This window comes from Ascaphus truei (genome assembly GCF_040206685.1).
Source record: "Ascaphus truei isolate aAscTru1 chromosome 12 unlocalized genomic scaffold, aAscTru1.hap1 SUPER_12_unloc_6, whole genome shotgun sequence".
Classification (NCBI taxonomy): Eukaryota; Metazoa; Chordata; class Amphibia; order Anura; family Ascaphidae; genus Ascaphus; species Ascaphus truei.
In genome coordinates, this window is record NW_027453842.1 from 292,972 (window position 1) to 318,898 (window position 25,927).

Below are 25,927 nucleotides of genomic sequence, written 5' to 3' on the forward strand. Positions count from 1 at the left end.
GGGCATGACCTGAAACTCATATAAACCAAAGGGGGTGATAAACGCAGATCGTTCTTGAGCCTCTGGGCTCATGGGGATTTGCCAGTACCCTCTGCTCAAGTCCATAATCGTCAAGTAGCGGGCACCCGCCAGCTGGTCTAGCAGCTCATCTATCCTGGGCATGGGGTACGCATCAAACACAGTCACTAGGTTTAACCTCCTATAGTCAACACAGAATCTGGTGCTCCCATCTTTTTTGGGTACTAGGACTACTGGGGCAGCCCATGGGCTATGGGACTTTTTAATTACCCCCAGCTCTAGCATGTCTTCTATCTCCCTTTTAATGTCCTGCTGAACCTCCAGGGAGACTCTGTAGGCGGTCTGTCTGAGGGGGGGTTGAGTCCCAGTATCTACAGCATGTGTAGCTAAGTGAGTTCTCCCTGGTCTCCCTGTAAATATGGGCTCAAAGGGGGTCAGCATTCGGTACAGCTGATCCCTCTGAGACTCGGTGAGCTGCTCACTGACAGCAGCCTCTTGTACGGACCCGCCCTGTTTGGCTGAAGCTAACAAGTCAAGTAAGGGGTCAGCGTCCGGGTCACCCTCTGGCAGGCCACATACAGCTAGTACTGAGGCCCCTCGTTCATGATAGGCTTTTATCATGTTTATATGATACACCTTCTGTCGTTTCCTACCGTCCCCTCGGGCCACTACGTAATTTACATCATTCAGGCGCTGTAGCACCGTGAATGGCCCCTCCCAGGCAGCCTGAAGTTTATTCTGCCGCAGGGGAATGAGTGCCAGCACCTTCTGCCCGATGTCATATACTCTCTCCCTGGCAGTGCGATCGTACCAGTATTTCTGACTGCTTTGGGCATCCTCCAGGTTCTCCTTGACTAACCCCACTAATTTCTGCATCTTATCTCGGAACTTGAGGACGTAATCCACTACAGACGTTTCAGGGGTGTTTAATCTTCCCTCCCACTCTTCCCGGATCAAGTTAAGGGGCCCCCGGACCCTACGTCCGTAGAGTAGCTCAAAGGGAGAGAAGCCAGTGGATGCCTGCGGCACCTCCCTGTACGCAAACAGGAGGTGGGGCAGGAATCGCTCCCAGTCTCTCCCCTGAGACTCCACAAAGGTTTTAAGCATTTGTTTAAGGGTCCCATTAAATCTCTCACACAGGCCATTGGTTTGAGGGTGGTAGGGGCTGGATTTGAGCTGCTCTACCTGTATTTTCTCGCAAAGGCTTTGCATTAGATTGGACATGAATTGCGTGCCCTGATCAGTGAGCATTTCCTTAGGGAATCCTACCCTAGAAAAAATGCCTAGTAAGGCATCGGCAACCTTGTCTGCCCGTATGGAGGTGAGGGCTACGGCTTCAGGGTATCTCGTGGCATAATCCACCACAGTAAGGATATACTTCTTTCCGGAGCTACTGGGGATAGCTAGGGGACCCACAAGGTCTACTGCTATGCGCTCAAAGGGTTCCCCTATGATGGGAAGGGGTACTAGGGGGGCACGACCGGTATCCCCACTTTTCCCCACCTTTTGACATGTATGGCAGGTGCGACAGTAATCCGCCACATCTGTACCCAGGTTCGGCCAGTAAAAGGTATGAGCTAACCGCGCCTTGGTCTTGGTCACCCCTAAGTGTCCTGCTAATGGTATCTCATGCGCTATCCTTAGTAACTGTCCCCGGAATTCCCAAGGCACTATCAACTGCCTGTCAGCTGCCCAGGGTTCCTGTTTGCTATTAGGAACCGTTTCCCGGTACAGCTTCCCTGTATCCCAGTACACCCGCTCCTTGTCAGACTCAGAGGGGGATTTTCCTGCAAGGCCTCTCATTCCTTCTAAGGTTGGGTCTGTCTGCTGGGCTTTTTGAAAGGCCTGACTTCGCCCTACTTCCTCAGCAGTCTGGGTTTGGCCTTGCTCATCACTTCTTCCCTGAACAGTCTGATCGGTGGTCAGGGGCTGCAATAGGAGGTCCCCGGTGCCCCCCCTTCTGTACAACCCTTGTCACTCATCTCCCCCAGGTCCCTGGTGTATGTCAGTGCCTGGACGTGTGTGGTGGGCTCCTGCACCTGGGCAGCCTGTGGTTGGGTCACAGCAGTCTCATACTGGGAAATCATTTTCCCCAAATCATTTCCTAGTAACACATTGGCAGGAATATCATCAATTATCCCCACCTCCCGCATACCTTTACCCGCACCCCAATCCAGGTAAACTTTTGCTACCGGCAAATCATGGTGGCCCCCACCCGCCACCCCCAAATGCAGAATCCGTCCAGGAATGATTTCCTCGGGTCCCACCACCCCTGGCCGCACCAGGGTAACGGTGGCACCTGAGTCCCTCAGTCCTTGGGTGAGTCTCTGACCCACCGTCACTGGTTGCAGGTGGGCATCTCTGTTCTCCTGTATCCCAGACACCACATAGGCACCTGGGTGCCCTGTTGAGGGGCGATCCCCTTCGGGGGCCGTGGCAGGCTTCTTCCTGTCCGGGCAGTCAATGCTGATGTGCCCCGGCTTTTGACAGGTGAAACAATGGCGGGTATATCCCTGTCCGGGTGGGCGAACCCCTCCACCCCCAGATGAAGCCCCAGCAGGCTTAAAAGGCGGCCGTGAAAGGGTTTCGGGGGATTTACCCCCCTTCCATCCCGGGACCCCCTTGTTAACCGCTGGATTCCGGTTAGCCACATATGAATCTGCAAGCTTGCCAGCCTCTGTGGCTGACTTAGGATCTCGGTCCTTAACCCACTTTCTCACTTCAGGTGGGCAAAGGGTTAAAAATTGCTCATGAACCACGAGATCCAATAACCCCTCAAAGCTTTCAACTTCCAGCCCTCCAACCCACTGCTTGCACAGAGATGTCAGACGCCCCACCAGCTCAGAAAAGCCGCCGGGACCCTCGTGCTGAAGGGCCCTGAACTTCTGCCTGTGGGTTTCAGGGGTGACGTTGAAACGGTGCAGCAATGCAGCTTTGATGGCCTCGTAATCTTGGTCCAGGTGCTCCGGCAAATCTGCGACGACATTCATGGCTCTTTCATTCAGGGTGGGTGTAAGATATGCCGCCCACCGGGCACGTGGCAACTGATGCTGCCTGCAGGTTTTTTCAAACCCCCGCAGGAAAGTGTCCAGATCCCCATCTTTCGCCAGGCTTGGGAAATGCTCCATCTGTTGCCTGGACGGGCTGGAATCTCCGCTGCTGGGGGCTGGCGATTCCCTCTGGAGCTTGGCAAGTTCCAGCTGGTGTCTTAGGTCCGCCGCGTATCTCGCATCCTCCCGTTCTGCAGCATATCTCGCTGCGTCACGTTCTGCAGCTTGTCTTTCTCTTTCTGCGTCACGTTCTGCAGCATATCTCGCGTCCTCCCGTTCTGCAGCATATCTCGCTGCGTCACGTTCTGCAGCATATCTCGCTGCGTCACATTCTGCAGCATATCTCGCTGTGTCACGTTCTGCAGCTTGTCTTTCTCTTTCTGCAGCTTGCCTTTCTCTTTCTGCTTCGCGTTCTTGGAACTGGAGGATGAGCTGCAATCGCGTTGCGTCATCTGCTGGTCCTAGGTACTTGAGAGTAGTTTGCAAGTACACATCCAAGACACTGGCAGGCTGAGAACTGCTGGAGTCCTCAGAATATGATAGTCCTGGGTTCCTTGACCCATGGGCAATTTCCAGGGCTAAGCCACCCTCCGTTCCGCTGCTGTGGTCGTCCTGGCCCAGTGTAGCATCTTGCTCAGTATCTTTCTCCAGCAAGATTTGTACGAGCTCTTCTTTATTTTTACCCAGACATTGGAGATCACGCTCCTCACACAGAGCCATCAGTGCCTCTTTTGTCTGGCGTCGGTATAAAGTAGCCATAGTCACTACACTTTACTCAAAATAAAAAGATAGCAAAAGAAAAACAAGAGGGGGGGGGGACGAAACTGTCTGCTTGTATGTTTTATAAAAATAGCACTGAGTAATAGCTTTGGGGTACTGAGCTGTGATCTCTCGCAAGACTCACACAGGTCAGTCACTTTTTAATGTTTCGTTTATCCCACAGGCGTAAACGCAAACCACTAAAAAGCTCTGATATTAACAAAATTACAAATTGTTATCCCACCGCTATGCCACCATTTGTCACGTAAGACTCCCTGCTAGCACGCGACCTGTATACGGGACAAGGGTTAATACCGACGCTCGCAAGCGTACCCACTCTTCACCCACTCAGGGGTCCCTCAAATGGGTTATATCTCTCCTCAAACCGTCCCAATATACCACCGCCACGAACAGCACACAAGTGAGCACGTGACTTTAGATATGCAACCAGGGTTAATACACAAAGGCTTCTCTAGCAACCCCCCTTTCTCCACTGCAAGGAACCAGCGAGTTAGCATTAACCCCCTACTCAATTGCACATCATAACCATCCACTGCCACCACCTGAGGTTATGCAGATATGATAAAAGATCTTAGACTAAAATATCCGCCTGGGCCTCAGGTCCCTGTTTATTATACAGTAGGAAAAACTATGCACTCTAACACACAATCAGTTGTAGTAACATGTACCTGAATTTAGCAAGTTATTCTCTCCAGCGTGCACAAAGTTCATTCAGAGCCCAAAGCATTACTTATTAAATGTTTTAATATATACAAAAAATACAGTGCTTGAATTACAGAAAAGGTATTACAAAATAAACATACAATTACAATATAAGGCAGAGCAGCTTCTTAAAATAAAAGGGGTAAAACAGAAAATCCTATACAGTACGTTACCACATGCTATGGATTTTTCCCAGAGAGGCACTGGTTCAGAAGATGAGGTCTGCTATGCTTTCCAAGCATGCCCCTGGTCAGATCTGACTTGTAACCATCTCCCCCAGACTTAGATACAATACTTTAAGGCACCGGCATCAGCCCACCCCTTTCTACAGAATACTTTGAAGCTGCTCTTCTTTGATTAAAACAATTGACACCTTGAGTGGGCTATCCAGGATGGACCCCCGCCCCAAGTAAGTTCCTTTGAAATTCAGAGCAGACAGAAAACAGTCCTGACCAGTTTCAAACCCAGCATTTGGTATTTTGTTAAACAAGTGTAGCTCATTAACCCCTCAAGCACCAAAGGGAATTAAACGACCTAGTAGCTCATGATATTATCATGACACTCCCCATTAGAGTTTAATAATCTGATTTAGCTACCTAAGTCGTCAAGGAAAGACACTCTGTTCCCACTCACCTCAATGACTAACTCTTTATCTGTCTGGGAAGTGTCAAGACTGAAAAACTCACTCACATCAGCAAGCTCGCTGATGTCACCTATTTGGAATAATCCTAATTTTGCACCAGGTGTTATTGGTCATAATCACTCAATCTGGAGACACAAAGGATATGATAGACTCAAAGATCTGGAGGGCTACGATCTAAAAATTAAATCATTTGACCATCTCAGATCAGAAAAAGATATCCCCCATGCTGAATTCTACAAGTACCTTCAGATCAGAGCATTTTTTAATAAATTCGCCCCATACCCCCAATTGACGAATTTAAAAAAGCTGTGTCGGGCAGAAACTGACACAAAGGGACTCATATCTACAATATACGGAGAGGTAGTCGAGCCTGCAACTTCAAAGCAACAAATGCCCTCATTTCGTACCCAATGGGAGAGAGACCTTGGGGAGACCTTGGAGGACGAGGAATGGAATACTATATTTTTAGGAGCCGCAAAAAGCTCGATGTGCACCACACTGAAGGAGAACGCATATAAAGTCCTTATGAGATGGTACCTCACCCCACTCAAATTATCTAAGTTCATACCAGGGTCCTCACCATTGTGCCCTAAACAATGTGGAGGAACAGCTGACCTGTTACATATGCTGTGGTCCTGCCCGCGGATATCCCCGATATGGGAAAAGATCAGAAATTGGATCCAGAGAATATTCAATATTCCCCCAGACCCGTGGCTGTTTCTCCTAAACAGACCTCTAAAGGGCCTATCAAAATCCAACAACAAACTAATTGCACACTTTGCAATCGCCACGCAATGCGAGATCGCAGCATTATGGAAACGCCCCGAAATTCCAATTATCCCAAAGATTCGGAACCGTATTTGGTATATCTGCCAGATGGAAAAGCTAACAAGCCTAGTTAATGATACTGGCGACAATTATCTAAAAGTTTGGGCCCCATGGCTAGCTCAGACAGACATACCCGGGGTAGAGCGTGACACAATTTGGCTATAATAGTAATAGATGCGTTCTCCTTGGGTGGAGTGGAAACTAAGTTTACAGCTGGATCACCATTTCCACTCATTATTAACTACTTATACTGCCACACGATCTACTACGAGGTCCCATAGCTCATGAGCCGTCTTAGTAGACTCCAGAAACCATTACATACTCACCCTATATGCCCCCTTTCCTCTATCCGCCCCCCTCTACCCTACCTCCCCTTTCTTTTCTTTTTTATTATTTTCCATTTTCCTTTGTTTGTAACAAGTATTATTTTACCGTGGATACACATAACCTAAAATAAGATCTTTACCTACGCGGCGGAGTAGGGCTCGAAAGACCGCATGGGCTCAATAGATATGTTATGCCTATATCATTAAGTAATCTATGCTACCCTGTTCACCATGTATTGGATCTGTTTTTCATGTATACCATGTATTTACACACTAATAAAATACAAGTTATAAAAAAAAAAAAAAGACATGATTTTTTGAGTGAGTTGCAAAGTTCAAATGTGTTGGAATATTTTATTCTATGCTTAAGGCATTTAAAATATCTTTAATATTAACATCAAGCCTTGTTCCTTCATATTTACTTTAACTGTGTTACTCAAATCTTCAATGTGGTTTTAGCATGTTTTCCTTTAGCTTGCTATGTAATTGGCAAAAAAAGAAGATTCTTTATTCCTCTTCTATGTTGTCATTTATGATTGCCCACTCTGATAAAGCATAAAGCATAAAGCAAGTAAAACTGAAAGAAAAGGTGGTCGTACATGCAAAACTTCTTTCAGCACTCTTGGTTTCTACCACATACAAGATCCACTCGCCTATAGCAATAAGATAATTTATTAAATTGAAGACTCTGGTGAAATAGCATGGGGTTGTGCTACAGTGAGGATTAACTCTTAAGAGGCATTTATACTTGTTTGGATTTAAAAACAAAACATAGAAAGCTTTTGTTCCACCGCCGCCATTCAGGTGCAAATTGTGTTTGAAAAAATATTTCAGGCTTGCTTGAAAGGTAGAATGTGGCTTTGCTAGGGTGAATTTTAACTCTTAATGGGGTTTTGTATTGAGTTTAGATTTGTTTATTAATCATTCTCAGGAGGTAGGTGGAGGAAATGTAATAACAACAGATTATGAGAGAGGTGAGAAGTGGTTTACATATGGTGAGCAAGATACGAATGTGAGAGGTGAATAGTTGGGTTAAGAAGGGGGGATAGGCTGACCCTTACTTAGTACAGATAGACAGGATGCTCATTAAAGATTGCCTTTTTAGGATATATAAATCTGGAAATATATGTATCCTCTAGACCCAAATAATGAGTAGCATTGTCTCCACTGGTGTATTTTGATTTGAAAAAAGGAAGAATGTGCTTGGACAGCTCTCATTTTTTTATTTTTTTAAATCATACATCATCAATTACCAATATCTTCTTGCCCACATTGAGACACCTATTGAATTTGACTGCTTTACATGCGCTCCAATATAAGCCAAATAGCAACATGTGGATATGTTGTTTTTAATGTAAAAGATTACATTTTGCAATTTACATCCATAGGCCTTTTATTTAACATTGTATACATTCAAACAATGCTATTGGTTGATGAAACAAAAAAAGGGTTTGCTTCAGGTGAGGATTGAACTCACAACCTCGGCATAGCTTAGCATATACTGACATATAAGTACCGTGCGCTAACCGATTACGCCACTGGAGCATGTTCCTGTAATGAGCCATGTTCTTCTTGCCCCAATTACCCTCCAACTCTGCTCTTTTAATCTCTGACATCCAAGTTAGATCATTGTCTCATTACTCCTTTTAACTCCTTTTCTTGTTTTCTGCCTCAGATCTGTTTCATACTGTACATTGAATGTGGTTAACAAAAAGTATTTTTCGTCATTGTTCAAAAACCCAATAGAAGCAACATTTTGCAAACATAATGTTGTTTAAACAATGTGTACAAACAAGTCATGTATTTCTCTTTATGAAAATGTTATCATGGTTATTTAGTTCATATTGGTCATCATTCATTAGTGAGCGTTACCCATATCCGCTCAAGAGCCATCTGTGTAACTGTATTCAGTACTACCAACTATGTAGTCATGGCCGAGTGGTTAAGGTGATGGACTTGAAATCCATTGGGGTTTCCCCGCGCAGGTTCAAATCCTGCTGACTACATTGACTTTTTCAGTGGTAACGTGTTATTTAAAACTTCACTGCACTTTGCATTTTGTTTGTATCTGCTTGGCAAAGCAATCTTTACTTACTGGAATATGAGGAACACTAAAGAAGAAAACACTCTGAATTCTTCAAACATTTTCCAAGTTATACATTTTAGGGTGCTGCTGGCTGTAAAACATTTAATAAAGAACTCCATTTCAATAAATGCATTGTCTTTTATTGATAAGTATCTCTATGCTGCAACATAGTGCTAAGAGGTCATTTGTGTGCAATACTTTGCACAACATAAAATAGAGGAGAAACGGCTTACCCCTACAGAAATAACTTAAGGTGACAAAGGATAATGAGCACTTTAGTGTGAGAGTGAGGGAATTCTTCCACTTTATAATTACAGATAATATTTGAATTCTTCTTAAGGACTGTGCTAAGTACTGCATGTATTGAGATGTGTACATTCTTTACAGTCTGCCAAAACTATATTGTTTAAATATAATGGGAATAATCAATGTTATAATTCAACTGCTTATTACACTTCAGCACAAATAGCTTTTTGTTATGAAAAAGCATTTGTAATGTTTTATTGTTATCATTCACAAAAGCTAAGCAGGGCTTTCTAACCTGTTGAAGAAATAACCAACTTAGCATGAATTTTACTGAAAAATGGTCATTAATGTACTGTAATAATTGTACTGTAACTTCCTGAAGTTTACAGAAAATTAAGAAATTAATCAAATGTAAACTTTATGGAATCTTTTGTGAAACAGAATGATTCGCATTAAGAACAAATGTACTTTGTACTTTGATATTAAATTCAGAGACAGAACATGTTATATTAAAATCAGATTTATTATTTGGGGGGGTTCAATATGATCTTATAGGGGTTCTGTATGTTTTTGTCTTGCAGATTAACAATATTGAATACCTAATTCTTGGACATGTTTATTTTGTTGATACTTTTGCCATAGTCTGCATATTGATAGTTCCCTCTAGATACCCAAGAGATCAATGTTGGTATCCCTCCACCCTTTGTATGTCAATATTGATCAAAAGCAGAAAAAAACAAGATAAATGCTGCACAGCAAAAACTGAAAACTCTAACTGATACTTGCTGTTACTGGTGCTCCTGATCCAGGGGAGTCCCTGTGAATGACAGACTCCAAAGTCAGCAAAAGAAACGGAGGATTCAGGGCTCTACGGATTAAAATTTTTTATTATATCAAATGCACAACGTTTCAACCATCAAAAAGTGGTCTTTCTCAAGTGAGAACCCTCTGTTTAAAATTGATCAAAAGACATGATTTTTTGAGTGAGTTGCAAAGTTCAAATGTGTTGGAATATTTTATTCTATGCTTAAGGCATTTAAAATATCTTTAATATTAACATCAAGCCTTGTTCCTTCATATTTACTTTAACTGTGTTACTCAAATCTTCAATGTGGTTTTAGCGTGTTTTCCTTTAGCTTGCTATGTAATTGGCAAAAAAAGAAGATTCTTTATTCCTCTTCTATGTTGTCATTTATGATTGCCCACTCTGATAAAGCATAAAGCATAAAGCAAGTAAAACTGAAAGAAAAGGTGGTCGTACATGCAAAACTTCTTTTAGCACTCTTGGTGTCTACCACATACAAGATCCACTCGCCTATAGCAATAAGAGAATTTATTCAATTGAAAACTCTGGTGAAATAGCATGGGGTTGTGCTACAGTGAGGATTAACTCTTAAGAGGGATTTATACTTGTTTGGATTTAAAAACATAACGTAGAAAGCTTTTGTTCCACCACCGCCATTCAGGTGCAAATTGTGTTTGAAAAAATATTTCAGGCTTGATTGAAAGGTGGAATGTGACTTTGCTAGGGTGAATTTTAACTCTTAATGGGGTTTTGTATTGAGTTTAGATTTGTTTATTAATCATTCTCAGGGGGTAGGTGGAGGAAATGTAATAACAAAAGATTATGAGAGAGGTGAGAAGTGGTTTACATATGATGAACAAGATACGAATGTGAGAGTTGAATAATTGGGTTAAGAAGGGGGGATAGGCTGACCCTTACTTAGTACAGATAGACAGGATGCTCATTAAAGATTGCCTTTTTAGGATATATAAATCTGGAAATATATGTATCCTCTAGACCCAAATAATGAGTAGCATTGTCTCCACTGGTGTATTTTGATTTGAAAAAAGGAAGAATGTGCTTGGACAGCTCTCATTTTTTTATTTTTTTAAATCATACATCATCAATTACCAATATCTTCTTGCCCACATTGAGACACCTATTGAATTTGACTGCTTTACATGCGCTCCAATATAAGCCAAATAGCAACATGTGGATATGTTGTTTTTAATGTAAAAGATTACATTTTGCAATTTACATCCATAGGCCTTTTATTTAACATTGTATACATTCAAACAATGCTATTGGTTGATGAAACAAAAAAAGGGTTTGCTTCAGGTGAGGATTGAACTCACAACCTCGGCATAGCTTAGCATATACTGACATATAAGTACCGTGCGCTAACCGATTACGCCACTGGAGCATGTTCCTGTAATGATCCATGTTCTTCTTGCCCCAATTGCCCTCCAACTCTGCTCTTTTAATCTCTGACATCCAAGTTAGATCATTGTCCCATTACTCCTTTTAACTCCATTTCTTGTTTTCTGCCTCAGATCTGTTTCATACTGTACATTGAATGTGGTTAACAAAAAGTATTTTTCGTCATTGTTCAAAAACCCAATAGAAGCAACATTTTGCAAACATAATGTTGTTTAAACAATGTGTACAAACAAGTCATGTATTTCTCTTTATGAAAATGTTATCATGGTTATTTAGTTCATATTGGTCATCATTCATTAGTGAGCGTTACCCATATCCGCTCAAGCGCCATCTGTGTAACTGTATTCAGTACTACCAGCTATGTAGTCATGGCCGAGTGGTTAAGGTGATGGACTTGAAATCCATTGGGGTTTCCCCGCGCAGGTTCAAATCCTGCTGACTACATTGACTTTTTCAGTGGTAACGTGTTATTAAAAACTTCACTGCACTTTGCATTTTGTTTGTATCTGCTTGGCAAAGCAATTTTTACTTACTGGAATATGAGGAACACTAAAGAAGAAAACACTCTGAATTCTTCAAACATTTTCCAAGTTATACATTTTAGGGTGCTGCTGGCTGTAAAACATTTAATAAAGAACTCCATTTCAATAAATGCATTGTCTTTTATTGATAAGTATCTCTATGCTGCAACATAGTGCTAAGAGGTCATGTGTGTGCAATACTTTGCACAACATAAAATAGAGGAGAAACGGCTTACCCCTACAGAAATAACTTAAGGTGACAAAGGATAATGAGCACTTTAGTGTGAGAGTGAGGGAATTCTTCCACTTTATAATTAAAGATAATATTTGAATTCTTCTTAATGACTGTGCTAAGTACTGCATGTATTGAGATGTGTACATTCTTTACAGTCTGCCAAAACTATATTGTTTAAATATAATGGGAATAATCAATGTTATAGTTCAACTGCTTATCACACTTCAGCACAAATGTTTTGTTATGAAAAAGCATTTGTAATGTTTTATTGTTATCATTCACAAAAGCTAAGCAGGGCTTTCTAAACCTGTTGAAGAAATAACCAACTTAGCATGAATTTTACTGAAAAATGGTCATTAATGTACTGTAATAATTGTACTGTAACTTCCTGAAGTTTACAGAAAATTAAGAAATTAATCAAATGTAAACTTTATGGAATCTTTTGTGAAACAGAATGATTCTCATTAAGAACAAATGTACTTTGTACTTTGATATTAAATTCAGAGACAGAACATGTTATATTAAAATCAGATTTATTTTTTGGGGAGGTTCAATATGATCTTATAGGGGTTCTGTATGTTTTTGTCTTGCAGATTAACAATATTGAATACCTAATTCGTGGACATGTTTATTTTGTTGATACTTTTGCCATAGTCTGCATATTGATAGTTCCCTCTAGATACCCAAGAGATCAATGTTGGTATCCCTCCACCCTTTGTATGTCAAAATTGATCAAAAGCAGAAAAAAACAAGATAAATGCTGCACAGCAAAAACTGAAAACTCTAACTGATACTTGCTGTTACTGGTGCTCCTGATCCAGGGGAGTCCCTGTGAATGACAGACTCCAAAGTCAGCAAAAGAAACGGAGGATTCAGGGCTCTATGGATTTAAAGAATTTATTATATCAAATGCACAACGTTTCAACCATCAAAAAGTGGTCTTTCTCAAGTGAGAACCCTCTGTTTAAAATTGATCAAAAGACATGATTTTTTGAGTGAGTTGCAAAGTTCAAATGTTTTGGAATATTTTATTCTATGCTTAAGGCATTTAAAATCTCTTTAATATTAACATCAAGCTTTGTTCCTTCATATTTAATTTAACTGTGTTACTCAAATCTTCAATGTGGTTTTAGCATGTTTTCCTTTAGCTTGCTATGTAATTGGCAAAAAAAGAAGATTCTTTATTCCTCTTCTATGTTGTCATTTATGATTGCCCACTCTGATAAAGCATAAAGCATAAAGCAAGTAAAACTGAAAGAAAAGGTGGTCGTACATGCAAAACTTCTTTCAGCACTCTTGGTTTCTACCACATACAAGATCCACTCGCCCGAAATCTGATGATGGAGAGGTGTGCACGACAAGGAGGTGAATGGCAGCTTAGAGTGTGAGCTCCATCCCCTCCGGCGTTTCAAATCGATCTAACTCCAGCAAAAACACAGCATCTGCATAATCCAGTATCTGCAGAACGTGTCTAAATATACAGACATGGCATCAACTAAGACTTTAAGGAAAAAAACACAGCCGGTGTCTACTTATTTTAAGATCAAAGAGGATGCCAGGGCTGACATACCTGAGTCTCCAGTGCAGACAGCTTCAGCAGACCCAGAATTGGACCCCTCACCTGAGGAACCAGACGATATGGATATAATGAGACGTAAAGACATGAAGGAGTTTTGCAGTAATATGCAACAATTCTTTAAGTCTGAACTTTGGGCACTTCGGAAGGATATGGACGCAATAGGGGAGCGTACGGCCGCTTTGGAATCCAGGGCAGATGAGACAGCTACATCCACAGCACTAACACAGACTCAAATATCCGCCTTAAAAGCACAGGTCACTTCCCTAGAGGATAAAATTTAGGACGCAGAGAACCACGACCGACGCTGTAACATACGGCTGAGAGGGGTCCCAGAAGCTATAACTGACCCAGAGGAATTCACCTCGAGGTGGCTGGAACATATATTCCCAGACATGGCTGCCAGAGACCTGGTTCTGGACAGATGCCACCGGGCGCTGAGGGGAAGACCTCAGCAAGGAGACCCCCCGAGGGATGTGGTAATTATATTCCACTGTTACCGCACCAAAGAAGAAACATGCCAGATAGCAAGGGAACTGAAGGTAGTGGAGTTTGAGAAAATAAAATTCCAAGTGTATCAGGATCTGTCACCTGCCACGCTAGCAAAAAGGAGAGCAATGGCCCCAGTTACCAGAACGCTACGAGATAAAGAGATTAGATATCGCTGGCTGTTCCCATGTGCCCTCATGGTCTTTAAAAACGGAGTGGCACATATCCTCAAAAATGTGGAGGACACTGAGGGATTCCTTAGGAGGGTCCTGGGTTCAACACAGAGCCCCCCTCGCCATGCGGCGGCTAAATATGGCGCCCCCGCGCAGCCATGAGCTAACCCAGGACTGATGCACTGAGCCCTGCATGAAAGACCATCCACTAGCCACAACCACCGGAATCTACTATTTGGACCAACCCCAATACTGCCCCTCATGCCCTCGGGACCGCTTGTGACCCCTTCTGCAGCCCTCACCAGTCCCTAGAGAGTAGAATCAGCGCCCTACATCGCAGCAGGTCCTACTCCCGTTTTTTGGCCGGCAGCCATCTTCCCTTGCTCCTTCCCTTGCTCCTTCCGCGAGGCGTGCGGGAACTTCACTGATCTTCGCGGGCTTGTCCAGTGACGTCATCACCCCGTGCCATCTTCCCGCGAGAGCTGGATCCCTGGCGCCTGCGCAGTAGAGGGAGGAAGCGGAGGCACCTGCTGCCCTCACCAAGATGGCCGCCGAGGAGTGCTGCCACGCGCGGGACCTCCGGCGCCTGCGCAGAAGAGGGAGGAAGCGAGGGCGCTTACTGCCCTTACCAAGATGGCCGCCGAGGAGCGCTGCCACGCGCGGGATCCCGGCGCCTGCGCAGAAGAGGGGAGAGGCGGAGACGCTTGCTGCCCTCACCAAGATGGCCGCCGAGGAGCGCTGCCACACAGAACAAGGAAGCTGGCAGGGGCACAGACGCGGAGAAGCTCTAGACACGCTACAAGGGAGTGTGCATAGCAGCCTCCGCTCGTGCCCATGCCCCAGAACTGTGGTCCCCCATATACATAAATACACACAATAAAAAGGATCTAAGGGAAAGGGAGGGGGGGTGGGAGGAGGAGGAAAGGGGGGGAGGGGGGTAGGAAGAGGAGGAGAGGGGGGGGAGGAGGAGAGGGGGCGGGAGGAGAGGGGGGGGGAGGAGGAGAGGGGGGGGAGAAGGAGAGGGGGGGGAGAAGGATAGGGGGGGAGAAGGAGAGGGGGGGGAGAAGGAGAGGGGGGAGGAGAAGGGGAGGGGGATGAAGAGAGGGGAGTAGGGGAGGAAGGAGGAGTGGGGATGCATATGTACACACTCAATAAAAAGGATCTAAGGGAAAGGGGGGTGGAGGAGGTAGGAGGAGAGGGGGGTGGAGGTGGAAGAGGACAGGGGGGTGGAGGGGGAAGAGGAGAGGGGATGGAGGAGGAGGAGAAGAGGGGGGGGGGGTGGGTTAACATTCTCCAAGGAGCTAAGTAGATGGGCTACAAATAGGTGACGTGGTTCAGGGAGGGAGACAGAAGGTTAGACACAGGGCAAAGTTTTTCTTTATGTTTGGGAGGTGTTTATTGATATGCAGTTTCTGTTCCAGTTTCCATCGTTGAAGAGTTTAACGGAGTTACATATAGTAGCTGATTATGAAAAACACGCCGGCGGGATCCCCCGTATTGGCGTGCATGCGTTTCCACTTACGATCCCTGAGAAAGAGGGATCGCACACAAGTCCCAGGGAGGTCGGGTCCCAGCAAGACGGAGAGATCCCTCTATAAGACTGGACCAGGAGACCAACCACATGGGCGCAAGAGACACACTCGGGGGCTCCCGAGGTGGATTCTTGTTTTTTTATTATTTGATGTCTCTACCATGTTGATGTTATATATGCATGTTATTTTTTGTTCCCTCCCTACTGTTTTTACCTAATGGTCCCCCATCCCCCGCCTTCCCACCCTCCCTTCCCTCCCTCTCCTCCCATCCCCCCTCCACCCCCCCTCTCCTCCCCTCTCCCCCTCCCACCTCTCCCTCCCTTCCCCTCTCAGGGAAACATCAGCCACACCGTCAAAACACACAACAGATGGTACAGATGCGTCTCAGCACTACGGACCGAACATGCTCCAAGGATGGAATCTTGGGTGAGTCCAAAGATTTCACGAAGCTATCCCTCACACACATTAATAAATGGCGTTGATACTTATTTCCCATAAAATACAGGGCTTTAACAACCCAACCAAACGGAAGTTAGCCTTTACAGACTATAAAAGGAAACACGCTGAAATCCTTTTTCTACAGGAGACACACTTTAGTAAATCAAGTGCCCCTAAATATCTTGACAAAGATTTCACTCAGGTTTTCACATCATCAGCAGCAGTAAAAAACCGGGGGGTAGCTATATTATTCCGGAACAGCATTCCGTTCGAGGTGCAGTTAAGTAAACGTGATACGGATGGTAGATACATTATTGTTGTAGGTACAATTAGGGGGCAGAGAATCACGTTGGCTTGCTTATACGCTCCCAGCGAGAAGAGCACGATCTTTTTCGATAAGTTTTTCAGAACCCTGAACTCAGTGGCCCAAGGGAGCGTCGTGCTCGCGGGTGACTTTAACATAGTCATGCAACCGCAGCTGGATAGGTCAGGGGTTGTAGGTCAGTACAACAAGGGAGCGGGTGTATCTTTGCGCCGGGGCCTCAAAACCAACCAGTTATCAGATATATGGAGGGAATTACATCCGGCAGACAGGGATTACACTTTCTTCTCTCACCCCCATGGCTCGTACAGCAGAATTGATTACTTTTTTGTGTCCTGTCAACTGGTTCCTAAGGTTACCCAAGCAGGGATCCATGATATTTCATGGTCAGACCATGCGCCAATAGAGCTAAGGTGCAATAATATCCGAACTGATAGACCTGGGACGAACTGGAAACTTAATGAATCAATCTTAAAAATACCCGAAATATGTGATGTTATTGGCAACGAGATTGACCAATTCTTCAATATCAATACGGGCTCTGTCGACTCACAGCTTGTCCTATGGGAAGCAAACAAACAGTAGATGGCGCTCTAATACTATAAATAAATAAAGTGTATAAATGTGATATACAAAAATGCAATGTGATATTAAATAAAAATAAAACAAGTGCAAATATGGATACAATAATTCACTCAAACCCTTAGATGGACTGTTTCAGGGTCCAGGAAACAGTATGAACAGGAAAAACCAGGGGAGCGATTGTACCTTAAAATAAGAACAAAATCTGCATAGTGTGATAATGTTACGCACAATAAAGTGGTTTCTAAGAAACTTAGAAATCTATATGGGAAGGCTATAACACATATAACCACCCAAGAATGGTATAAACACCAAGAGGAGTTAAGACCTTAAGCAGAGACAAACACAGGGATAAACAAAACACTTTTATCCATAAATGAATGAATTGGAGGTTTACAGAATCCAAAAGGATTAACAGCATAGGGAGTAGGTAATCATCCGATCATCCGGTCACTGCTACTGCTGTACTGCTGCACGCCACCCGACTGTGTCTCGAACAGCCGTCACGTCACTTCCGGAATCCCGGCCGGTTGGAGATGACGTCACAGGCTCAGTGTTCTCTCTCGCTCAGTCTCAGGGTCACACTCAACGCGTTTCGACGCACTAGAATGACGTCTTCATCAGGAGTGTTTGTGACCTGTTCTAAGGGTCTTTATATACCCACTCAAACATATGTTAACCCCTCCTCCAAAAGGTTAATCATTTAAACATCCTAGCATCTGGGCAGCAATAATATCTATCCCATTTATCTAGGTACACATTAGGAACAAATTTTATACAATACATAAAATATCCATAACAGAAAGATTCTCTCTTTGGCTATTTAAGAGAAGAATCATATTAAAATTATACATACAATTTTATTATACATAAAAATCAATAAAATATTATAGCATTAGAATTCACTATAACTAGTTCCTAACACTAAGGGACGACGATAGATGTATCTTAAAAGACATGAAACAAAAGAATGTTAAGGAATTAAAAGTTAAGGAAACAGGAATTTCATATCTCATACATCAAAAGAAACTATGCACATATACAGAGCAGATGTTATAAAATCTATAAAAGTTTTAATAAAAACATTTTAATAAAAAAGAGGGGCTTTAATTGAAGGTTAAAATTGAATTATCTTATAAAAAGGCACCCAATTCAAAATCCACATTTAGGCCCTGAGGAACTAAAGTTTTCAACATAAAAATCCAAAAGCTTTCTCTTTTTTTAAGTGCTGTGCTTCTATCCCCACCTCTCCAATGGGGCAGTACATGCTCAAGGACAGTAAACCTCAGGCCTGATGCATCGCCATTATGTTTTAAAATGAAGTGATGGGATACTAGATGGGTCGTTACCCCCCTTCTAATGTTACCCACATGTTCTAAAACACGTGTCCTTATGGGCCGTGTGGTTTGACCCACATATTGTAGCCCACAAGGACATTGTATCAGATATATAACATGATCAGATTTACATGTGGTATGTTGCTTAATCTGAAACTGTTGTTTCGAAATATTTGACTTAAAACCAAATTTATCGTCTGCTCTGTATTTACATGCAGTGCACATTGTGCATCCAAAAAAAACCTTAATTTGGGGCAACCACCTATTACTGTTATTCTTAACCTTAGGTAATGCACTTGGTGCGAGTCTATCCTTTAAGTTATTAGCTTTCTTAAAGATTACCATAGGCTGGTCTGGGACAATGTCACCCAATATTGAGTCATTTTTGATAATGTACCAATATTTTCGAATTATTTTAGTAATTCTATCTGACTGTCTGTTATAGTTTGTTATAAACGTGAAATCAAAGTTCTTTTTAGGCCTTATTTTAACATTTTCAAGCAGGAGGTTTTCTCTTTCCAAAACTTCCACCTTTTCTACTGCATCTTTGATAGTTTTATTATCATAGTTTTTTTCTTTAACTCTATCCTGCAGGAAAAGAGACTGTTCACGGAAGGTGTTATCGTCTGAACAGTTTCTTCTGATACGCCTCAGTTGTCCATATGGTACATTTTTTAACCATTTGGGATGGTGACAACTAAGGGGAGATATATAATTATTTATATCCACCTCTTTGAAGAAAGTCTGAGTACTGATCAATCCACCATCAATGATGACTGTTATGTCGAGGAAATTAACCCTTTCCTGACTATATTCGCAGGTGAATTTTAAGTTCAGGGTATTATCATTTAGATAGTGGATAAATCTAATCAGACTCTCCTCATCTCCTCTCCATATGAAGAAAATATCGTCGATGTATCGCCGCCACAGGCACAGGTCCGCACCCAGCTCTGCAATGGACCAAATATAGTCCTCCTCCCATGCACCCATGAGAAGGTTTGCGTAGCTGGGTGCAAATTTCGTGCCCATGGCGGTGCCACACTTCTGAAGATAGTAAACTCCCTCAAATGAAAAATAGTTGTGTTCAAGAATATACTTGATGCCATCTAAGATAAAGTTGGCCTGTTCATGAGGCATATTTAAATCTCTCGACAGAACTCTGTCAACAGCCTCATGCCCATCTCTATGATTAATGCACGTATATAGAGAGGTTACATCACATGTAGCCAGAAACCATCCCTCTTCCCATATTTGACCTCCCAGAATACGCAAGATATCCGTCGTGTCTTTCAGATACGACGGGAGTTTCTTTACATATGTCTGCAGGTAAGTATCTATGTAAGCAGATAGGTTAGAGGTCAGAGAATCAATCCCAGCTATGATGGGTCTCCCAGGGGGGTTAGTCAGGTTTTTATGTAGTTTGGGGAGGTAGTAAAAAATTGGTCTGATAGGGTGCTCTTTATATAGGAACTTATATTCACTATCATTGATTATTTCTTCAGCTTTGCCTTTATCCAACAGTGCTTTTATTTCTTTTTGGAATTCCACTGTGGGATCTTTTTTTAGGGGAGTGTATGTGTTTACATCTCCTAAAATCCTATTGGATTCCCTAATGTAGTCCTCTCTATTTAGAATGGCAACTCCTCCCCCCTTATCAGCCTGTTTTATTACCACACTTGTATCATCTTGGAGACTTTTAAGTGCTTCTCTCTCGCTTTTGTTGAGATTATTAGCAAATTTATCATCTGATAATACTAATTTCTCAAAGTCTCTCTGTACAAGTTGGGTAAATACATCTAAATTTTTCCCTTTCATGTGTTTAGGGTAAAAGGTGGATGGTAATTTTAACCCTGAGTGCACCAATTTGGGTATTTCCTCAGATTGTAATTCAGTCTGTTTCATTTTAGAATTTTCCATAGTTCTTAATTCTACATCCTTGTGTCTAAAAAATCTTTTGATCGTTAGTTTCCTTAAAAATCTTTGGGCGTCTATGAAGAGGCCAAAACTGCTTGGTCCAGCAGTAGGTGCGAATTTTAAGCCCCTTGAGATCACTGATTCTTCAGATTGGGATAATACCTTAGAACTTAGGTTAAAAATATTATTTACCTTTTGCTCTTTTTGAGGTGTTTTTTTGGTACCTCTTCCCCGTTTTCTTCGTTTCTTCCTCTCTTTTTTCTCTCTGAGGAGGGGTCCCTGTCCTTCATTGGAGCATAATTTGCTCCCCGAAAGGCAGTGGAACTGCCCTCCCCTAAAAAATCCTTATTGTTTCCTAGTTTGAGGCCCCCTTTTATGAACAATTTATCCCTTTGGGTTTCTCTCTGATCTCTCCTATTGTTGATAATATTCTCCCCCTCAGATTCACAGTCTGTACTCATATGTCTTTTTGGAGTTCTCTCTGTATTTATCTGTACCTTAGCTTGTTTTTTAGGCTGTTTAGTTCTCCAGTTTTCCCTTTCAGGGCTTTTCCTAGATTTTTTGGGGAGATATTTTCTAGGGGTTTTCCCTTTACCTTTTGGTTTTTCAAATTGAGGTAAAACTTTTTTAACTGGTGTTTTTATAGGGGGTTTTTTATTATCATTATCTATTTTTACAATAGGTTCAGGTTTTCTAGGGGGACCATTTTTGTAGTCCTCCTCATCTCGTAAGTATTTTTTTACTTTTTTTGTGATCGTCTCTTTCCAAATTTTATCTAATTTGATTTGCAATTTGGAATCTTTCTCCTTAAAGAGAGTAGTTTGATCCAAACTGCCGATCCTCTCTTCAACCTCTTTTACCTCAATGTCAATTTGTAACACATGATTTTTTTGTTGTTCTATGATTAAATGCATTAAATCCATTGAACATTTTTCTAAGAGGTTGTACCATTTATCAAGGAAAATCTCATCCTCCAGGTCTATAGACGGATCTTTGTTAAGTCTTAGACCTCTCGGGACTCTATTGCTCAGAACATATTGCTCTAAGAAAGTAAAGTCCCAAAATTTTTTGATATCCTTAATAAGTAATTTTTCTAATTTCTCAAATTCTGCTTCCAGAATATTAGCCTCTCCAACAATAGGTACATTGTCGAGATCTAATTTTAGAAGGCTATTGAAGTCCACCCCTTTAGTGTGCCTCCGTGAAAAAATAGTGGAAGAAATATTATCTATCTCAATCTCTTCCATAGTGACAATATAATTTAAGTAGTGCTGCCTATCTAAAAAACACAGAATAATATAGCAAACAAACAGTAGATGGCGCTCTAATACTATAAATAAATAAAGTGAATAAATGTGATATACAAAAATGCAATGTGATATTAAATAAAAATAAAACAAGTGCAAATATGGATACAATAATTCACTCAAACCCTTAGATGGACTGTTTCAGGGTCCAGGAAACAGTATGAACAGGAAAAACCAGGGGAGCGATTGTACCTTAAAATAAGAACAAAATCTGCATAGTGTGATAATGTTACGCACAATAAAGTGGTTTCTAAGAAACTTAGAAATCTATATGGGAAGGCTATAACACATATAACCACCCAAGAATGGTATAAACACCAAGAGGAGTTAAGACCTTAAGCAGAGACAAACACAGGGATAAACAAAACACTTTTATCCATAAATGAATGAATTGGAGGCTTACAGAATCCAAAAGGATTAACAGCATAGGGAGTAGGTAATCATCCGATCATCCGGTCACTGCTACTGCTGTACTGCTGCACGCCACCCGACTGTGTCTCGAACAGCCGTCACTTCACTTCCGGAATCCCGGCCGGTTGGAGATGACGTCACAGGCTCAGTGTTCTCTCTCGCTCAGTCTCAGGGTCACACTCAACGCGTTTCGACGCACTAGAATGACGTCTTCATCAGGAGTGTTTGTGACCTGTTCTAAGGGTCTTTATATACCCACTCAAACATATGTTAACCCCTCCTCCAAAAGGTTAATCATTTAAACATCCTAGCATCTGGGCAGCAATAATATCTATCCCATTTATCTAGGTACACATTAGGAACAAATTTTATACAATACATAAAATATCCATAACAGAAAGATTCTCTCTTTGGCTATTTAAGAGAAGAATCATATTAAAATTATACATACAATTTTATTATACATAAAAATCAATAAAATATTATAGCATTAGAACTCACTATAACTAGTTCCTAACACTAAGGGACGACGATAGATGTATCTTAAAAGACATGAAACAAAAGAATGTTAAGGAATTAAAAGTTAAGGAAACAGGAATTTCATATCTCACACATCAAAAGAAACTATGCACATATACAGAGCAGATGTTATAAAATCTATAAAAGTTTTAATAAAAACATTTTAATAAAAAAGAGGGGCTTTAATTGAAGGTTAAAATTGAATTATCTTATAAAAAGGCACCCAATTCAAAATCCACATTTAGGCCCTGAGGAACTAAAGTTTTCAACATAAAAATCCAAAAGCTTTCTCTTTTTTTAAGTGCTGTGCTTCTATCCCCACCTCTCCAATGGGGCAGTACATGCTCAAGGACAGTAAACCTCAGGCCTGATGCGTCGCCATTATGTTTTAAAATGAAGTGATGGGATAATAGATGGGTCGTTACCCCCCTTCTAATGTTACCCACATGTTCTAAAACACGTGTCCTTATGGGCCGTGTGGTTTGACCCACATATTGTAGCCCACAAGGACATTGTATCAGATATATAACATGATCAGATTTACATGTGGTATGTTGCTTAATCTGAAACTGTTGTTTCGAAATATTTGACTTAAAACCAAATTTATCGTCTGCTCTGTATTTACATGCAGTGCACATTGTGCATCCAAAAAAAAACTTAATTTGGGGCAACCACCTATTACTGTTATTCTTAACCTTAGGTAATGCACTTGGTGCGAGTCTATCCTTTAAGTTATTAGCTTTCTTAAAGATTACCATAGGCTGGTCTGGGACAATGTCACCCAATATTGAGTCATTTTTGATAATGTACCAATATTTTCGAATTATTTTAGTAATTCTATCTGACTGTCTGTTATAGTTTGTTTTAAACGTGAAATCAAAGTTCTTTTTAGGCCTTATTTTAACATTTTCAAGCAGGAGGTTTTCTCTTTCCAAAACTTCCACCTTTTCTACTGCATCTTTGATAGTTTTATTATCATAGTTTTTTTCTTTAACTCTATCCTGCAGGAAAAGAGACTGTTCACGGAAGGTGTTATCGTCTGAACAGTTTCTTCTGATACGCCTCAGTTGTCCATATGGTACATTTTTTAACCATTTGGGATGGTGACAACTAAGGGGAGATATATAATTATTTATATCCACCTCTTTGAAGAAAGTCTGAGTACTGATCAATCCACCATCAATGATGACTGTTATGTCGAGGAAATTAACCCTTTCCTGACTATATTCGCAGGTGAATTTTAAGTTCAGGGTATTATCATTTAGATAGTGGATAAATCTAATCAGACTCTCCTCATCTCCTCTCCATATGAAGAAAATATCGTCGATGTAGCGTCGCCACAGGCACAGGTCCGCACCCAGCTCTGAAATGGACCAAATATAGTCCTCCTCCCATGCACCCATGAGAAGGTTTGCGTTTTGGAAGTTTTGGAAAGAGAAAACCTCCTGCTTGAAAATGTTAAAATAAGGCCTAAAAAGAACTTTGATTTCACGTTTAAAACAAACTATAACAGACAGTCAGATAGAATTACTAAAATAATTCGAAAATATTGGTACATTATCAAAAATGACTCAATATTGGGTGACATTGTCCCAGACCAGCCTATGGTAATCTTTAAGAAAGCTAATAACTTAAAGGATAGACTCGCACCAAGTGCATTACCTAAGGTTAAGAATAACAGTAATAGGTGGTTGCCCCAAATTAAGTTTTTTTTTGGATGCACAATGTGCACTGCATGTAAATACAGAGCAGACGATAAATTTGGTTTTAAGTCAAATATTTCGAAACAACAGTTTCAGATTAAGCAACATACCACATGTAAATCTGATCATGTTATATATCTGATACAATGTCCTTGTGGGCTACAATATGTGGGTCAAACCACACGGCCCATAAGGACACGTGTTTTAGAACATGTGGGTAACATTAGAAGGGGGGTAACGACCCATCTATTATCCCATCACTTCATTTTAAAACATAATGGCGACGCATCAGGCCTGAGGTTTACTGTCCTTGAGCATGTACTGCCCCATTGGAGAGGTGGGGATAGAAGCACAGCACTTAAAAAAAGAGAAAGCTTTTGGATTTTTATGTTGAAAACTTTAGTTCCTCAGGGCCTAAATGTGGATTTTGAATTGGGTGCCTTTTTATAAGATAATTCAATTTTAACCTTCAATTAAAGCCCCTCTTTTTTATTAAAATGTTTTTATTAAAACTTTTATAGATTTTATAACATCTGCTCTGTATATGTGCATAGTTTCTTTTGATGTATGACATATGAAATTCCTGTTTCCTTAACTTTTAATTCCTTAACATTCTTTTGTTTCATGTCTTTTAAGATACATCTATCGTCGTCCCTTAGTGTTAGGAACTAGTTATAGTGAGTTCTAATGCTATAATATTTTATTGATTTTTATGTATAATAAAATTGTATGTATAATTTTAATATGATTCTTCTCTTAAATAGCCAAAGAGAGAATCTTTCTGTTATGGATATTTTATGTATTGTATAAAATTTGTTCCTAATGTATTGCTGCCCAGATGCTAGGATGTTTAAATGATTAACCTTTTGGAGGAGGGGTTAACATATGTTTGAGTGGGTATATAAAGACCCTTAGAACAGGTCACAAACACTCCTGATGAAGACGTCATTCTAGTGCGTCGAAACGCGTTGAGTGTGACCCTGAGACTGAGCGAGAGAGAACACTGAGCCTGTGACGTCATCTCCAACTGGCCGGGATTCCGGAAGTGACGTGACGGCTGTTCGAGACACAGTCGGGTGGCGTGCAGCAGTACAGCAGTAGCAGTTACCGGATGATCGGATGATTACCTACTCCCTATGCTGTTAATCCTTTTGGATTCTGTAAGCCTCCAATTCATTCATTTATGGATAAAAGTGTTTTGTTTATCCCTGTGTTTGTCTCTGCTTAAGGTCTTAACTCCTCTTGGTGTTTATACCATTCTTGGGTGGTTATATGTGTTATAGCCTTCCCATATAGATTTCTAAGTTTCTTAGAAACCACTTTATTGTGCGTAACATTATCACACTATGCAGATTTTGTTCTTATTTTAAGGTACAATCGCTCCCCTGGTTTTTCCTGTTCATACTGTCCTATGGGAAGCCCATAAAGCAACGTTACGTGGCACGTTAATAAATATCATAGCCAGACGAAAGAGAGAAAGAGAGTCCAAAATTATTAATCTCCAAAACAAATTACAGACTTTCTCCTCTGACCATAAAAAGAATTTAGACCCCAAAACATAACATTAATGGAGGTATAAGATGTCAACATTGAACTTAACATACTACTAGCTTCCAGAGCTGACAATTCACTGAGTTGGTCAAAGAGATAATTTTACGAGAAAGCGAACAGGCCGGATACAATGCTGGCCTGCATGCTAAAGGACAGGCAAGCTAAGTATAACATTCAAGCTATTCGCTTAAAATCTGGTACCCCCACGTCTAATCCTCAGAAAATTGTAAACGAATTCGGCTCCTTCTATGAAACACTGTATAACGGTGAAAAAGTGGCACATAACTGTACAACGAGCGGTGCCCTAAGAGATTTCTTAGCCAGCTCGGAACTAGGGAGATTGACGGACACTGATAGAGCAGCTTTAAATGCTGACTTCACTATGGAAGAACTATCTCAGGCCATTAAAGAACT

The 25,927-nt window shown here is 41.5% G+C and overlaps 1 protein-coding gene and 4 non-coding genes across 5 annotated transcripts; 2 read left to right on the forward strand and 3 right to left on the reverse strand.

The window, feature by feature from the left end:
• Positions 1-1,940: 1,940 nt before the first annotated feature.
• On the reverse strand, positions 1,941-3,827 carry LOC142473782 (uncharacterized). Its single transcript, XM_075580782.1, has one exon. The coding sequence runs from the start codon at positions 3,825-3,827 to the stop codon at positions 1,941-1,943; it is 1,887 nt and encodes a 628-aa protein (XP_075436897.1).
• A 3,972-nt stretch (positions 3,828-7,799) lies between these two features.
• Positions 7,800-7,892, reverse strand: TRNAI-UAU (transfer RNA isoleucine (anticodon UAU)). The gene is given in 2 exon segments: positions 7,800-7,835; positions 7,855-7,892. It is a non-coding gene; the product is annotated as a tRNA-Ile (tRNA).
• A 379-nt stretch (positions 7,893-8,271) lies between these two features.
• On the forward strand, positions 8,272-8,353 carry TRNAS-UGA (transfer RNA serine (anticodon UGA)). The gene has a single exon. It is a non-coding gene; the product is annotated as a tRNA-Ser (tRNA).
• Positions 8,354-10,793: 2,440 nt separating this feature from the next.
• TRNAI-UAU (transfer RNA isoleucine (anticodon UAU)) lies at positions 10,794-10,886 on the reverse strand. Its single transcript is given in 2 exon segments — positions 10,794-10,829; positions 10,849-10,886. It is a non-coding gene; the product is annotated as a tRNA-Ile (tRNA).
• A 379-nt stretch (positions 10,887-11,265) lies between these two features.
• Positions 11,266-11,347, forward strand: TRNAS-UGA (transfer RNA serine (anticodon UGA)). Its single transcript has one exon. It is a non-coding gene; the product is annotated as a tRNA-Ser (tRNA).
• Positions 11,348-25,927: the final 14,580 nt, after the last annotated feature.

Coding starts and splice junctions, on each gene's coding strand:
- LOC142473782 (XM_075580782.1), bottom strand. CDS start 3,827: ATGGCTACTTTATACCGACGCCAGACAAAAGAGGCACTGATGGCTCTG.